Genomic DNA, 18,265 nt, shown 5'->3' with positions numbered 1-18,265 from the left:
TAGCAACTTGAAGGATGCGCTGGAGCGGATCTATGGTAATGTCGAAGAGTAGAGGAGAAATTGGGTCTCCTTGCCTCAGCCCACGGCCGTGCTTGATGGGATTCCCGGGGATGCCGTTGAGAAGGACCCTTGACAAGGAGGAGCTAAAAAGAGCCATGAGCCAATCCCGAAAACGGGGGAAAAGCCAAGGCGTTGTAAAAGCTCAAGAATGTAGTCCCATCGGACGTGATCAAAAGCTTTCCTAATGTCGAGCTTGAAGAGGAGAGAAGCCTTCTTCCGTCGGTGAAGCCAACGAGCATAGTTGCGGACAATCATGAAGTTGTCATGAATGCTTCTAGACTTAATGAATGCACTCTGCGCCTGCGAGACGATATCATTCATGTGAGGGGCAAGCCGCCTAGAAAGAACCTTCGCCACAATCTTGGCAAACCCATGGATGAGGCTTATAGGCCTAAAATCGGTGATCTCTTCGGCCCCCTCCTTCTTTGGAATGAGCACAATGCTAGCGGTGTTTAGCCAATGTAGATTCCTAGCGCGAAGATCGGAGAAACGGTTCATGGCCGCCATGAAATCACCTTTGATTATATCCCAACATGCCTTGAAGAACTTCCCATTGAAGTCGTCCGGCCCCGAGACCTTGTCGGATGGCATGTCCATGATGGCCTCCTTGACCTCTTTTTCCGTGAAAGCATCATCCAATCCTTCCAAGTTTGGAGAAGGTAGATTTAGCGCATCCCAATTGAAGGGGATTGGGTGGGGGTTGGCGCGCCCAATGGCCGCGGTGAAGTGATATTGGGCCACCCTTTGCTTCTCATCATGCATGGTCACCCATCCATTGTTATGGCGCAGCTTGAGGATAAAGTTCTTCCTCCTCCGGCTATTCACTTTCCGATGAAAGAACTTGGTGTTTGCGTCACCATGGCGGAGATTATTGATTCTTGCCCTTTGTTTCTGTAGGATAACGTTGCATAGAAAACAAAAAATTTCCTACCGCGAACACGCAATCCAAGCCAAGATGCAATCTAGAAGATGGTAGCAACGAGGGGGTATCGAGTCTCACCCTTGAAGAGATTCCAAAGCCTACAAGATGAGGCTCTTGTTGCTGCGGTAGACGTTCACTTGCCGCTTGCAAAAGCGCGTAGAAGATCTTGATCACGATCGGTTCCGGCGCCACGAACGGGCAGCACCTCCGTACTCGGTCACACGTTCGGTTCTTGATGAAGACGACGTCCACCTCCCCGTTCCAGCGGGCAGCGGAAGTAGTAGCTCCTCTTGAATCCGACAGCACGACGGCGTGGTGTCGGTGGTGGTGGAGAAGTCCGGCGGAGCTTCGCTAAGCTTGCGGGAAGTAGAGGAGCGGGGCGGCTAGGGTTTGGGGAGAGGGGGGCGCCGGCCACTATGGGGTGCGGCCACCTTGGTAGTGTTTTAGGTGGCCGGCCCCCTCCCCCTTGGCCCTCATTATATAGGTGGAACCCCAAGAGTTGGTCTCCAAGTCTTCGAATAAGACCCGAACAAAAAACCTTCCATATGGAGGGGAAACCTAGCCAAGCTAGGACTCCCACTAGAGGTGGGAGTTCCACCTCCCATATGGGGTGGTGGCCGGTCCCCTAAGGGGGAGTCCACTTGGGACTCCACCCCCACTAGGGTTGGCCGGCCATGGAGGTGGAGTCCCATGTGGACTCCACCTTCCTTGGTGGTTTCTTCCGGACTTTTCTAGAACCTTCTAGAACCTTCCATAGAACCTTCCGCGACATTTTAATTCACATAAAATGACATCCTATATATGAATCTTATTCTTCGGACCATTCCGGAACTCCTCGTGATGTCTGGGATCTCATCCGGGACTCCGAACAAATATTCGAACTCCATTCCATTTTCAAGTTCTACCATTTCAACATCCAACGTTAAGTGTGTCACCCTACGGTTCGTGAACTATGCGGACATGGTTGAGTACTCACTCCGACCAATAACCAATAGCGGGATCTGGAGATCCATAATGGCTCCCACATATTCAACGATGACTTTAGTGATCGAATGAACCATTCACATACAATACCAATTCCCTTTGTCACGCGATATTTTACTTGTCCGAGGTTTGATCTTCGGTATCACTCTATACCTTGTTCAACCTCGTCTCCTGACAAGTACTCTTTACTCGTACCGTGGTATGTGGTCTCTTATGAACTTATTCATATGCTTGCAAGACATTAGACGACATTCCACCGAGAGGGCCCAGAGTATATCTATCCGTCATCGGGATGGACAAATCCCACTGTTGATCCATATGCCTCAACTCATACTTTCCGGATACTTAATCCCACCTTTATAACCACCCATTTACGCAGTGGTGTTTGGTGTAATCAAAGTACCTTTCCGGTATAAGTGATTTACATGATCTCATGGTCATAAGGACTAGGTAACTATGTATCGAAAGCTTATAGCAAATAACTTAATGATGAGATCTTATGCTACGCTTAATTGGGTGTGTCCATTACATCATTCATATAATGATATAACCTTGTTATTAATAACATCCAATGTTCATGATTATGAAACTAATCATCCATTAATCAACAAGCTAGTTAAGAGGCATACTAGGGACTCTTTGTTGTTTACATATCACACATGTATCAATGTTTCGGTTAATACAATTATAGCATGGTATATAAACATTCATCATAAACATAAAGATATATATAATAACCACTTTTATTATTGCCTCTTGGGCATATCTCCAACAGTCTCCCACTTGCACTAGAGTCAATAATCTAGATTACATTGTAAGGTACCTAACACCCATGGCACTTTGGTGTTGGTCATGTTTTGCCCTAGGGAGAGCTTTAGTCAACGGATCTGCTACATTCAGATCAGTGTGTACTTTGCAAATCTTTACTTCTCCATCTTCGATGTACTCGCGAATCGAATGAAAACGCAGCTTGATATGCTTCAGCCTCTTGTGTGACCTTGGTTCTTGTGCATTGGCGATGGCACCCATGTTGTCACCGTAGATGACTAATGGGTCCAATGCACTAGGAAACACACCGAGCTCTACAATGAACCTCTTCATCCATACCGCTTCTGATGAAGCCTCTGAAGCCGCTATGTACTCCGATTCTGTTGAAGACTTCGCCACCGTGCACTGCTTTGAGCTTGCCCACCATCGCAAAGCACCATTCAATATAAACACGTACCCATCGTGACTTAGAGTCATCAGGATCAGTGTTCCAACTTGCATCGGTGTAACTGGTTACAACGAGCTCTTGGTCACCTCCATAGCAAAGAAACATATCCTTGGTTCTTTTCAAGTACTTCAGGATATTCTTGACCGATGTCCAGTGTTCCATTCCTGGATCACTTTGATATCTGCTAGTCAAACTGACAGCATGTGCTATATCCGGTCTAGTACATAGCATGGCATACATGATAGAGCCTACTGCCGAGGCATAGGGGATCTGACTCATCCTTTCTCTTTCTTCTGCCGTAGCCGGTCCTTGAGTCTTACTCAAGACCTTGCCTGGTAACATAGGTAAAAATCCTTTTTTACTTTCATCCATTCTAAACTTCTTTAGAATCTTGTCCAGGTATGTACTTTGTGATAGCCCTATTAGGCGTCTTGATCTATCTCTATAAATCTTGATGCCTAATATATACGATGCTTCACCAAGGTCTTTCATTGAAAAACTATTATTCAAATAACCTTTTACACTGCTTAATAGTTCTATATCATTCCCAATCAACAATATGTCATCTACATATAATATCAGGAATGCTACAGAGCTCCCACTCACTTTCTTGTAAATACAGGCCTCTCCATGACACTGTATAAACCCGAAGTCTTTGATCACTTTATCAAAGCGTCGGTTCCAACTTCTCGATGCTTGCTTCAGTCCATAAATTGAACGCTGAAGTTTGCATACTTTGTCAGCATTTTTAGGATCGACAAAACCTTTGGGTTGTACCATACACAACTCTTCCTCAATGTCTCCATTAAGGAACGCCGTTTTGACATCCATCTGCCAAATCTCATAATCGAAAAATGCAGCTATTGCTAACAAAATCCTCACAGATTTTAGCTTCGCTACAGGTGAGAAAGTCTCATCGTAGTCAACACCTTGAATTTGTCGGAAACCCTTTGCGACAAGTCGAGCTTTATAGACAGTAATATTACCATCAGCATCTGTTTTTCTCTTGAAGATCCATTTATTCTCGACAGCCTTTCGGCTATCAGGTAAGTCTACCAAAGTCCATACTTTGTTATCATACATGGATCCCATTTCGGATTTCATGGCTTCTTACCATTTGTTGGAATCTGGGCTCATCATCGCTTCTTCATACGTCGCAGGGTCCTCATCATTGTTGTCCACAATCATGACATTTAGACAAGGATCATACCAATCAGGAGTGATACGTTCCCTTGTCGATCTGCGAGGTTCAGTAGTTTCCTCGTTCGAAGTTTCATGATCATTATCATTAGCTTCCTCTGTTGCCGGTGTAGGTGGCATAGGAACTACTTCCGGTACTGCGCTACTCTGATCAACTAGTGAAGATTCATCAATCTCATCGAGTTCTACTTTTCTTCCAGTCACTTCTTTAGTGAGAAATTCTTTCTCAAGAAAGGTTCCGTTCTTAGCAACAAAGATTTTGCCTTCGGATTTGTGATAGAAAGTGTACCCTATAGTTTCCTTAGGGTATCCTATGAAGACGCATTTCTCCGCTTTGGGTTCTAGCTTGTCCGGTTGTAACTTCTTTACATAGGCTTCGCAACCCCAAACTTTAAGGAACGTAGCTTAGGTTTCTTGTTAAACCATAATTCATACGGTGTCGTTTCAACGGATTTTGATGGTGCTCTATTTAAAGTGAATGCGGCTGTCTCTAATGCATAACTCCAAAATGATAACGGCAAATCAGTAAGAAACATCATAGAACGAACCATATCTAAGAGAGTTCGATTACAACATTCGGACACACCGTTACGTTGTGGTGTTCCCGGCGGTGTCAATTGTGAAAGTATTCCGCATTTCTTTAAATGCATGCCAAACTCATAACTCAGATATTCACCTCCGCGATCAGATCGTAGAAATTTGATCTTCTTGTTACGTTGATTTTCTACTTCACTTTGGAATTCCTTAAACTTCTCGAAAGTTTCGGATTTATGTTTCATGAAATAGATATACCCATATCTACTCAGATCATCTGTGAAGGTTAGAACATAACGATAACCACCGCGCGATGCTACGCTCATTGGTCCGCACACATCGGTATGTATGATTTCCAATAAGTCAGTAGCTCGCTCCATCATACCAAAAAATGGAGTCTTAGTCATTTTTCCCATTAGACATGCTGCGCATCTATCAAGTGACTCAAAGTCAAGTGATTCAAGTAATCCATCAGTATGGAGTTTCTTCATGCGTTTCACTCCAATATGACCAAGACGACAGTGCCACATATAAGTAGAATTATCATTCAATTTAATTCGCTTAGCATCAATGTTATGTATATGTGTATCACTACTATCGAGATCTAACAGAAATAAGCCATTCTTTTCAGGTGCTCGACCATAAAAGATATTATTCATAAAAATAGAACAACCTTTATTCTCAGACTTGAATGAATAACCGTCTTGCATTAAACAAGATCCAGATATAATGTTCATGCTCAACGCGGGTACAAAATAACAATTATTTAGGCTTAAAACTAATCCCGAAGGTAGATGTAGAGGAAGTGTGCCGACAGCGATCACATCGACTTTGGATCCATTTCCAACGCGCATCGTCACTTCATCCTTTAGTAGTCTTCGTTTATTCTTTAGTTCCTATTTCGAGTTACAAATATGAGCAACCGAACCAGTATCAAATACCCAGGTACTAGTACGAGAACCAGTAAGATAAACATCTATAACATGTATATCAGATATACCTTCCTTCTTCTTCTTGACAAGGCCGCTCTTCAGATCCGCCAAATACTTGGAGCAATTACGCTTCCAGTGTCCCTTCTCCTTGCAGTAATAGCACTCAGCATCAGGTTTAGGGCCAGTCTTAGGTTTCATAGGAGGCGTGGCAGCTTTCTTGCCACCCTTCTTGAATTTGCCTTTAGACTTGCCCTGTTTCTTGAAACTGGTGGTCTTGTTGACCATCAACACTTGGTGCTCTTTCTTGATCTCAATCTCAGCAGTTTTAAGCATGGAGAAGAGTTCAGGTAACTCTTTGTTCATGTTCTGCATATTGTAGTTCATCACAAAGTTCTTGTAACTAGGTGGCAGTGATTGAAAGATACGATTAATCCCCAGTCTGTTAGGAATAACTATTTCCAAGTCACTGAGTTTCTTCGCATGCCCGGTCATAATGAGCATGTGCTCACTAACGGAGCTACCTTCTTCCATCATGCAATTGAAGAAGTGTTTCGATGCTTCATAGCATTCTACGGCCGCATGAGTTTCAAAAATAGTCTTCAACTCTTTTATCAACTCATGTGGATCGTGGTGCTCAAAACGTTTTTGAAGATCGACTTCCAGACTGCATAAGATGGCACACTAAACTTGAGAGTACCGAGTTTTCCGAGTCGCGTAAACATTCTTTACTTCATCGGTTTCTGTTTCTGCAGGAGGGTCACCTAGCGGTGCATCAAGCACATATTGCAGATTTCCGCCAGCGAGGAAAATCCTCACATGACGGAACCAGTCGATGAAGTTGCTACCGTTGCTCTTAAGCTTTTCTTTCTCTAGGAACTGGTTAAAATTGATTGGGGACGCCATATCTACAACATATATTTGCAATAGTTTAGACTAAGTTTATGACAAATTGAGTTCAAATTTTAATTCAACTTAATTAAAAACTAGGTGAACTCCCACTCAAAACAATATCCCTCGCATTGTCTTAGTGATCACACGAACCAAATCCACCGCACCTAAGTCCGATCATCACGAGACAAGGTGTGATTTCAATGGCGAACATTCAAAGTGTTCATCATATCAACCATATGATTCATGCTCTACCTTTCGGTATCTCGTGTTCCGAGACCATGTCTGTACATGCTAGGCTCATCAAGGCCACCTTAGTATCCGCATGTGCAAAACTGTCTTGCATCCGTTGTATGCACTTGTTGATTCTATCACACCCGATCATCACGAGATGCTTCGAAACGACAAGTCTTGGCAACGGTGCTACTAAGGATGAACACTTTATTATCTTGAGATTTTAGTGAGGGATCATCTTATAATGCTACCGTCGCGATCTAAGCAAAATAAGATGCATAAAAGGATTAACATCACATGCAGTTCATATGTGATATGATATGGCCCTTTTGTCTTTGCGCCTTTGATCTTCATCTCCAAAGCACGGACATGATCTCCATCATCTTCGGGCATGATCTCCATCATCGTCGGCGTAGCGTCAAGGTCAATGGCGCCGTCTTCATGATTGTCCTCCATGAAGCAACTATTACAACTACTTTGAAATACTACTCAACATGAATTTTAAAGACAACCATAAGGCTCCTGCCGGTTGCCACAATACAATAATGATCATCTCATACATATTCATCATCACATTATGGCCATATCACATCACCAAACCCTGCAAAAACAAGTTAGATGTCTCTAATTTGGTTTGCATATTTTACGTGGTTTAGGGTTTTCGATATAGATCTAATCTACCTACGAACATGAACCACAACGGTGATACTAGTGTTGTCGATAGAAGAGTAAATTGAATCTTCACTATAGTAGGAGAGACAGACACCCGCAAAGCCACTTATGCAATATAAGTTGCATGTCAAGCGTGGAGCAAATCTCATGAACGCGGTCATGTAAAGTTAGCCCGAGCCGCTTCATCCCACTATGCCACAAAGATGCAAAGTACTCAAACTAAAGATAACATAAGCATCAACGCCCACAAACCATTGTGTTCTACTCGTGCAACCATCTATGCATAGACACGGCTCTGATACCACTGTAGGATAACGTTGCATAGAAAACAAAAAATTTCCTACCGCGAACACGCAATCCAAGCCAAGATGCAATCTAGAAGATGGTAGCAACGAGGGGGTATCGAGTCTCACCCTTGAAGAGATTCCAAAGCCTACAAGATGAGGCTCTTGTTGCTGTGGTAGACGTTCACTTGCCGCTTGCAAAAGCGCGTAGAAGATCTTGATCACGATCGGTTCCGGCGCCACGAACGGGCAGCACCTCCGTACTCGGTCACACGTTCGGTTGTTGATGAAGACGACGTCCACCTCCCCGTTCCAGCGGGCAGCGGAAGTAGTAGCTCCTCTTGAATCCGACAGCACGACGGCGTGGTGTCGGTGGTGGTGGAGAAGTCCGGCGGAGCTTCGCTAAGCGTGCGGGAAGTAGAGGAGCGGGGCGGCTAGGGTTTGGGGAGAGGGGGGCGCCGGCCACTATGGGGTGCGTCCACCTTGGTGGTGTTTTAGGTGGCCGGACCCCTCCCCCTTGGCCCTCATTATATAGGTGGAACCCTGATGCGTGTGGTTGACACGTCCGTTGGGAACCCCAAGAGGAAGGTGTGATGCGCACAGCGGCAAGTTTCCCTCAGTAAGAAACCAAGGTTTAATCGAACCAGTAGGAGTCAAGAAGCACGTTGAAGGTTGATGGCGGCGGGATGTAGTGCGGCGCAACACCAGAGATTCCGGCGCCAACGTGGAACCTGCACAACACAACCAAAGTACTTTGCCCCAACGAAACAGTGAGGTTGTCAATCTCACCGGCTTGCTGTAACAAAGGATTAACCGTATTGTGTGGAAGATGATTGTTTGCAGAAAACGGTAGAACAAAGATGCAGAGATTGTATTTCAGTATAGAGAATTGGACCGGGGTCCACAGTTCACTAGAGGTGTCTCTCCCATAAGATAAACAGCATGTTGGGTGAACAAATTACAGTTGGGCAATTGACAAATAAAGAGGGCATGACCATGCACATACATATCATGATGAGTATAGTGAGATTTAATTGGGCATTACAACAAAGTACATAGACCGCCATCCAACTGCATCTATGCCTAAAAAGTCCACCTTCAGGTTATCATCCGAACCCCCTCCAGTATTAAGTTGCAAAGCAACAGACAATTGCATTAAGTATGGTGCGTAATGTAATCAACAACTACATCCTTAGACATAGCATCAATGTTTTATCCCTAGTGGCAACAAAGACAACACAACCTTAGAACTTTCTCACATCCGTCCCTGTGTCAATGCAGGCATGAACCCACTATCGAGCATAAATACTCCCTCTTGGAGTTACAAGCATCTACTTGGCCAGAGCATCTACTAGTAACGGAGAGCATGCAAGATCATAAACAACACATAGACATAACTTTGATAATCAACATAACAAGTATTCTCTATTCATCAGATCCCAACAAACGCAACATATAGAATTACAGATAGATGATCTTGATCATGTTAGGCAGCTCACAAGATCCGACAATGAAGCACAATGGGGAGAAGACAACCATCTAGCTACTGCTATGGACCCATAGTCCAGGGGTAGACTACTCACACATCACTCCGGAGGCGACCATGGCGGCGTAGAGTCCTCCGGGAGATGATTCCCCTCTCAAGCAGGGTTCCGGAGGCGATCTCCTGGATCCCCCGAGATGGGATCGGCGGCGGCGGCGTCTCTGGAAGGTTTTCCGTATCGTGGCTCTCGGTACTGGGGTTTTTGCAACGGAGGCTTTAAGTAGGCGGAAGGGCAGGTCAGGAGGCGGCACGAGGGCCCCACACCACAGGGCCGCGCGGCCAAGGGGGGGCCGCGCCGCCCTAGGGTGTGGGCCCCTCGTGGCCCCTCTTCGTCTCCTCTTCGGACTTCTGGAAGCTTCGTGGCAAAATAGGACCCTGGGCGTTGATTTCGTCCAATTCCGAGAATATTTCATTACTAGGATTTCTGAAACCAAAAACAGCAGAAAACAAAGAATCGGCACTTCGGCATCTTGTTAATAGGTTAGTTCCAGAAAATGCACGAATATGACATAAAGTGTGCATAAAACATGTAGATAACATCAATAATGTGGCATGGAACATAAGAAATTATCGATACGACCGAGACGTATCAGCATCCCCAAGCTTAGTTCTCTCGTCCCGAGCGAGTAAAACGATAACACGTATAATTTCGGAGTGACATGCCATCATAACCTTGATCATACTATTTGTAAAGCATATGTAGTGAATGCAGCGATCAAAACAATGTATATGACATGAGTAAACAAGTGAATCATAAAGCAAAGACTTTTCATGAATATCACTTCAAGACAAGCATCAATAAGTCTTGCATAAGAGTTAACTCATAAAGCAATAATTCAAAGTAACGGTATTGAAGCAACACAAAGGAAGATTAAGTTTCAGCGGTTGCTTTCAACTTGTAACATGTATATCTCATGGATATTGTCAACATAGAGTAATATAATAAGTGCAATAAGCAAATATGTAGGAATCAATGCACAGTTCACACAAGTGTTTGCTTCTTGAGGTGGAGAGAAATAGGTGAACTGACTCAACATTGAAAGTAAAAGAATAGTCCTCCAAAGAGGAAAAGCATCGATTGCTATATTTGTGCTAGAGCTTTGATTTTGAAAACATGAAACAATTTTGTCAACGGTAGTAATAAAGCATATATATCATGTAAATTATATCTTACAAGTTGCAAGCCTCATGCATAGTATACTAATAGTGCCCGCACCTTGTCCTAATTAGCTTGGACTACCGGATCATCACAATGCACATGTTTTAACCAAGTGTCACAAAGGGGTACCTCTATGCCGCTTTGTACAAAGGTCTAAGGAGAAAGCTCGCATTGGATTTCTCGCTATTGATTATTCTCAACTTAGACATCCATACCGGGACAACATAGACAACAGATAATGGACTCCTCTTTTATGCATAAGCATGTAACAACAATTAATAATTTTCTCATATGAGATTGAGGATATTTGTCCAAAACTGAAACTTCCACCATGGATCATGGCTTTAGTTAGCGGCCCAATGTTCTTCTCTAACAATATGCATGCTTAACCATAAGGTGGTAGATCTCTCTTACTTCAGACAAGACGAACATGCATAGCAACTCACATGAAATTCAACAAAGAGTAGTTGATGGCGTCCCCAGTAAACATGGTTATCGCACAACAAGCAACTTAATAAGAGATAAAGTGCATAATTACATATTCAATACCACAATAGTTTTTAAGCTATTTGTCCCATGAGCTATATATTGCAAAGGTGAATGATGGAATTTTAAAGGTAGCACTCAAGCAATTTACTTTGGAATGGCGGAAAATACCATGTAGTAGGTAGGTATGGTGGACACAAATGGCATAGTGGTTGGCTCAAGTATTTTGGATGCATGAGAAGTATTCCCTCTCGATACAAGATTTAGGCTAGCAAGGCTTATTTGAAACAAACACAAGGATGAACCGGTGCAGCAAAACTCACATAAAAGACATATTGAAAACATTATAAGACTCTACACCGTCTTCCTTGTTGTTGAAACTCAATACTAGAAATTATCTAGACCTTAGAGAAACCAAATATGCAAACCAAATTTTAGCATGCTCTATGTATTTATTCATTAATGGGTGCAAAGCATATGATGCAAGAGCTTAAACATGAGCACAACAATTGCCAAGTATCACATTACCCAAGACATTAATAGCAATTACTACATGTATCATTTTCCAATTCCAACCATATAACAATTTAACGAAGAAGACACTTCGCCATGAATACTGTGAGTAGAAACCAAGGACATACTTGTCCATATGCTACAGCAGAGCGTGTCTCTCTCCCATAAAGTGAATGCTAGGATCCATTTTATTCAAACAAAACAAAAACAAAACAAACCGGCGCTCCAAGCAAAGCACATAAGATGTGATGGAATAAAAATATAGTTTCAGGGGAGGAACCTGATAATGTTGTCGATGAAGAAGGGGATGCCTTGGGCATCCCCAAGCTTAGACGCTTGAGTCTTCTTGATATATGCAGGGGTGAACCACCGGGGCATCCCCAAGCTTAGAGCTTTCACTCTCCTTGATCATGTTGCATCATACTCCTCTCTTGATCCTTGAAAACTTCCTCCACACCAAACTTAGAACAACTCATTAGAGGGTTAGTGACAATAAAAATTAACATGTTCAGAGGTGACAGAATCATTCTTAACACTTCTGGACATTGCATAAAGCTACTGGACATTAATGGATCAAAGAAATTCATCCAACATAGCAAAAGAGGCAATGCGAAATAAAAGGCAGAATCTGTCAAAACAGAACAGTTCGTATTGACGAATTTTATCGAGGCACCAGACTTGCTCAAATGAAAATGCTCAAATTGAATGAAAGTTGCATACATATCTGAGGATCACTCACGTAAATTGTCATAATTTTCTGAGTTACCTACAGGGAAAACAGCCCAGATTCGTGACAGCAAAGAAATCTGTTTCTGCGCAGTAATCCAAATCTAGTATGAACTTTTCTATCAATGACTTTACTTGGCACAATAAAACACTAAACTAAGATAAGGAGAGGTTGCTACAGTAGTAAACAACTTCCAAGACACAAAATAAAAACAAAGTACTGTAGGTAAAAACCATGGGTTGTCTCCCATAAGCGCTTTTCTTTAACGCCTTTCAGCTAGGCGCAGAAAGTGTGTATCAAGTATTATCAAGAGATGGTGCGTCAACCTTACCTTGGGCTTTACCCTTACGTTTCTTATTGCTTTTCTTTCCCTTTGATTTAGGAAATATATGATTTCCCCCCGGTATAGAGGTGAATTTCAGGGTGCCTTCTCCCACATCAATGACTGCTCCTAATAGTTTCAGCAGGGATCTTCCGAGTGTGATTTTTCCTGTCCCTACACATTCAATAACAAGATAGTCAATGGATATTGTTCTTCCAAGAATGGTTGTATGCACACCTGCAGCTATTCCCTTAGGAATTATAACAGAGTTATCAATGAGAGTTATTTCTTCTCCTCCTTCATCGACTCCCCAAAGTTTCAAAGATTTATAAATGCTTTCAGGCATAAGGCAAAATTCAGACATAATATCACAGTTGACACGAAGAGTTCAATCACCGATAGCAATTTTAACAGTAGGATCCCACAATGAAAGTTTAGAGTTCACTAAAACTTGTTCAAGACGATTACGAACATGGCAATAGTTATCATCCAAACGAGATGTACTTATCTCGAGATTGTTTAATCTATTATAAATGCTAGTAAGGGCTGAATCAAAGTTATTAGCTGAATCATGTGATGCAACCAATTTCTTTATGGCATTAAAAGCTTGATCCCCATTGCAATGAAGGAAATCTCCTCCCACTAAAGTATCCAAAGCATATCTATAGCGAACCATAAGACCAAAATAAAAATTACTAAGGAGCAAACTTAGAGTCATTTGAGGTTCAGTTTTACGATAAGAAGTAAAAATTCTAGACCAAGCATCCTTAAAACTCTCCTCATCCCCTTGTTTAAAAGTAAAGACTAATTCTTCAGGCGAAGAAGTAACAGGTTCAGAGCTAGACATGGTAGCAAAAGTAACTAATTTTTTTTGTATTTTAATATAGAGTGCAAGACAGTAAATAAAGCAAACTAGATAAAGTAAATGCAAGTAACTAATTTTTTTGTGTTTTTAATATAGCAAACAAGATAGCAAATAAAGTAAAACTAGCAACTAATTTTTTTTTGTATTTTGATTTAGTGCAGCAAACAAAGTAGTAAATAAAACTAAGCAAGACAAAAACAAAGTAAAGAGATTGAGAAGTGGAGACTCCCCTTGCAGCGTGTCATGATCTCCCCGGCAACGGCGCCAGAAATTTGCTTGATGCGTGTGGTTGACACGTCCGTTGGGAACCCCAAGAGGAAGGTGTGATGCGCACAGCGGCAAGTTTCCCTCAGTAAGAAACCAAGGTTTAATTGAACCAGTAGGAGTCAAGAAGCACGTTGAAGGTTGATGGCGGCGGGATGTAGTGCGGCGCAACACCAGAGATTCCGGCGCCAACGTGGAACCTGCACAACACAACCAAAGTACTTTGCCCCAACGAAACAGTGAGGTTGTCAATCTCACCGGCTTGCTGTAACAAAGGATTAACCGTATTGTGTGGAAGATGATTGTTTGCGTAAAACAAGAGAACAGTATTGCAGTAGATTGTATTTCAGTATAGAGAATTGGACCGGGGTCCACAGTTCACTAGAGGTGTCTCTCCCATAAGATAAACAGCATGTTGGGTGAACAAATTACAGTTGGGCAATTGACAAATAAAGAGGGCATGACCATGCACATACATATCATGATGAGTATAGTGAGATTTAATTGGGCATTACGACAAAGTACATAGACCGCTATCCAAAGATGCATCTATGCCTAAAAGTCCACCTTCAGGTTATCATCCGAACCCCCTCCAGTATTAAGTTGCAAAGCAACAGACAATTGCATTAAGTATGGTGCGTAATGTAATCAACAACTACATCCTTAGACATAGCATCAATGTTTTATCCCTAGTGGCAATAGCACAACACAACCTTAGAACTTTCTCACCTTTGTCCCTGTGTCAATGCAGGCATGAACCCACTATCGAGCATAAATACTCCCTCTTGGAGTTACAAGCATCTACTTGGCCAGAGCATCTACTAGTAACGGAGAGCATGCAAGATCATAAACAACACATAGACATAACTTTGATAATCAACATAACAAGTATTCTCTATTCATCGGATCCCAACAAACGCAACATATAGAATTACAGATAGATGATCTTGATCATGTTAGGCAGCTCACAAGATTCGACAATGAAGCACAATGGGGAGAAGACAACCATCTAGCTACTGCTATGGACCCATAGTCCAGGGGTAGACTACTCACACATCACTCCGGAGGCGACCATGGCGGCGTAGAGTCCTCCGGGAGATGATTCCCCTCTCCGGCAGGGTGCCGGAGGCGATCTCCGGATCCCCCGAGATGGGATCGGCGGCGGCGGCGTCTCTGGAAGGTTTTCCGTATCGTGGCTCTCGGTACTGGGGTTTTCGCAACGGAGGCTTTAAGTAGGCGGAAGGGCAGGTCAGGAGGCGGCACGAGGGCCCCACACCACAGGGCCGCGCGGCCAAGGGGGGGGGCCGCGCCACCCTAGGGTGTGGGCCCCTCGTGGCCCCTCTTCGTCTCCTCTTCGGACTTCTGGAAGCTTCGTGGCAAAATAGGACCCTGGGCGTTGATTTCGTCCAATTCCGAGAATATTTCGTTATTAGGATTTCTGAAACCAAAAACAGCAGAAAACAGCAACTGGCACTTCGGCATCTTGTTAATAGGTTAGTTCCAGAAAATGCACGAATATGACATAAAGTGTGCACAAAACATGTAGATAACATCAATAATGTGGCATGGAACATAAGAAATTATCGATACGTCGGAGACGTATCAAACCCCAAGAGTTGGTCTCCAAGTCTTCGAATAAGACCCGAACCAAAAACCTTCCATATGGAGGGGAAACCTAGCCAAGCTAGGACTCCCACTAGAGGTGGGAGTTCCACCTCCCATATGGGGGGGTGGCCGGCCCCCTAAGGGGGAGTCCACTTGGGACTCCACCCCCACTAGGGTTGGCCGGCCATGGAGGTGGAGTCCCATGTGGACTCCACCTTCCTTGGTGGTTTCTTCTGGACTTTTCTAGAACCTTCTAGAACCTTCCATAGAACCTTCCGCGACATTTTAATTCACATAAAATGACATCCTATATATGAATCTTATTCTTTGGACCATTCCGGAACTCCTCGTGATGTCCGGGATCTCATCCGGGACTCCGAACAAATATTCGAACTCCATTCCATTTTCAAGTTCTACCATTTCAACATCCAACTTTAAGTGTGTCACCCTACGGTTCGTGAACTATGCGGACATGGTTGAGTACTCACTCCGACCAATAACCAATAGTGGGATCTGGAGATCCATAATGGCTCCCACATATTCAACGATGACTTTAGTGATCGAATGAACCATTCACATACAATACCAATTCCCTTTGTCACGCGATATTTTACTTGTCCGAGGTTTGATCTTCGGTATCACTCTATACCTTGTTCAACCTCGTCTCCTGACAAGTACTCTTTACTCGTACCGTGGTATGTGGTCTCTTATGAACTTATTCATATGCTTGCAAGACATTAGACGACATTCCACCGAGAGGGCCCAGAGTATATCTATCCGTCATCGGGATGGACAAATCCCACTATTGATCCATATGCCTCAACTCATACTTTCCGGATACTTAATCCCACCTTTATAACCACCCATTTACGCAGTGGTGTTTGGTGTAATCAAAGTACCTTTCCGGTATAAGTGATTTACATGATCTCATGGTCATAAGGACTAGGTAACTATGTATCGAAAGCTTATAGCAAATAACTTAATGACGAGATCTTATGCTACGCTTAATTGGGTGTGTCCATTACATCATTTATATAATGATATAACCTTGTTATTAATAACATCCAATGTTCATGATTATGAAACTAATCATCCATTAATCAACAAGCTAGTTAAGAGGCATACTAGGGACTCTTTGTTGTTTACATATCACACATGTATCAATGTTTCGGTTAATACAATTATAGCATGGTATATAAACATTCATCATAAACATAAAGATATATATAATAACCACTTTTATTATTGCCTCTTGGCAATATCTCCAACAGTTTCTTCCTAGACCTCTCAAGGGTCGCCAAACCAATGACCCTTCTTTTTAGGTGGGCGCGAATGTCCCTTTCTTCCGGGGAGAGTTGGCGATTCTCCATGGCCAAGTCGAGGTGCAAGATGACGTGGAGGGCCATGTGAAGTTGAATCTTTGCGTTGGAGAAGAGGCCCCTACTCCAAAGAGTGAGGCGCTTTCCGGTGAGAGTGAGCTTTCTATGAAGTCTATGGTATGGCTCCAAATGGCAAGAAGGCTCGGCCCAAGCCTTATTGACCACCTCAAATAGCCCGGGAATCCCTACCCAAAACTCCTCAAACTGAAAGGAATGCGGCTTCTTAGGGCCATGGCAACTTGCAAGCAAAAGAGGACAATGGTCGGAGAGCGAGGAGGATAGGGCATGCAAAATGTGGGAAACTTTGGCTTGGTCACCGTTCATGGCTCCCGTTCAAGAAGAGATCTCCTCTCTCGCACAAATCTTGGGAAACTTTGGCTTGGTCACCGGCCTCTTGACTAACTTCGAAAAGAGCCTTGTTGCCTCTATTAGATGCAATGATATCGACCTCGCTCAGGTGCTCAATGGGCTCCGACCACTTTGACATCCTTCCCTTTCAAGTACCTTGGCCTTCCTCTTGGTGTGCGGAGGCTCAAGAGATCGCACTTCCAATATCTTGAGGATAAGGCCGTGGCTCGCCTTTCTCCCTTGCATGGGAGATACTTCAACATTGCCGGTAGAAAGGCGCTTGTCAAATCGGTTCTCACCTCCCAAGCGGTTTACCCTCTCACGGCCCTTCATGTTCCGGTCGAGCCGCTCCAAGCTATCACTAAACTCATTCGGAGTTTCTTTTGGGCGGGTTCCGATAATGCAGCTGGGGGGAAGTGCAAGGTAACCTGGACGGCCGTGTGCCGCCCCACCTCTCTTGGTGGCCTCGGCATCCTCAACATGGAGAAATTTGGGAGGGCCTTGTGCCTCCGCTGTCCTTGGCTAGCTTGGACGTCCCCGGAGAAGCCTTGGGTTGGGATGGAGAGTCCTTGCAATGAGGAGGACATGGAGCTCTTTCACGCGCTCACCAAGGTCAACATCGGGGATGGGAATAAAGCGAGTTTTTGGCACGATCCATGGACGGATGGTCTCAACCCCAAATGCATTGCCCCGTCCATCTTTGCCATCTCCAGCAAGAAGGGCTCGAACGTGAGGAATGCCATTGTCGACAATGCTTGGGTCCTCCATCTTGATACCTCGGCGGGCCTATCTGTGCAAAATCTGCAGGAATTCACCACGCTTTGGTTGCACACCTCGCAGCTCACTCTTCACGATGATATCCCCGACTCCATCATTTGGAAGCTCACCAACAAACGACGCCTATTCTTGCTCGTCTGCTTATAAGGCACAGTTCGCAGGGACAATTCGATCCCTCATGGATTCCATTGTTTGGAAGGCTTGGGCTCCTCCCAAGTGCAAGCTCTTCTCATGGCTCATCATCCAAAACCGAGTGTGGACGGCGGATCGGCTAGCAAAGAGGGGATGGCCTAATGGGAGAGTTTGTCCGCTCTGTCGGCGACATGACGAGACGGCCTCTCATCTTCTCTT

The 18,265-nt window shown here is 43.9% G+C and overlaps 1 protein-coding gene across 1 annotated transcript; it reads left to right on the top strand.

Moving 5' to 3' along the window:
- Positions 1 to 17,617: 17,617 nt before the first annotated feature.
- Positions 17,618 to 18,061, top strand: LOC139835431 (uncharacterized). The gene has a single exon (XM_071825283.1). The coding sequence runs from the start codon at positions 17,618 to 17,620 to the stop codon at positions 18,059 to 18,061; it is 444 nt and encodes a 147-aa protein (XP_071681384.1).
- The last annotated feature ends 204 nt before the right edge of the window (positions 18,062 to 18,265 follow it).

The sequence above is a fragment of the Lolium perenne genome, chromosome 2 (genome assembly GCF_019359855.2).
Source record: "Lolium perenne isolate Kyuss_39 chromosome 2, Kyuss_2.0, whole genome shotgun sequence".
In the NCBI taxonomy this organism is placed as follows: domain Eukaryota; kingdom Viridiplantae; phylum Streptophyta; class Magnoliopsida; order Poales; family Poaceae; genus Lolium; species Lolium perenne.
This window is presented reverse-complemented; position numbering and strand designations above follow the sequence as displayed.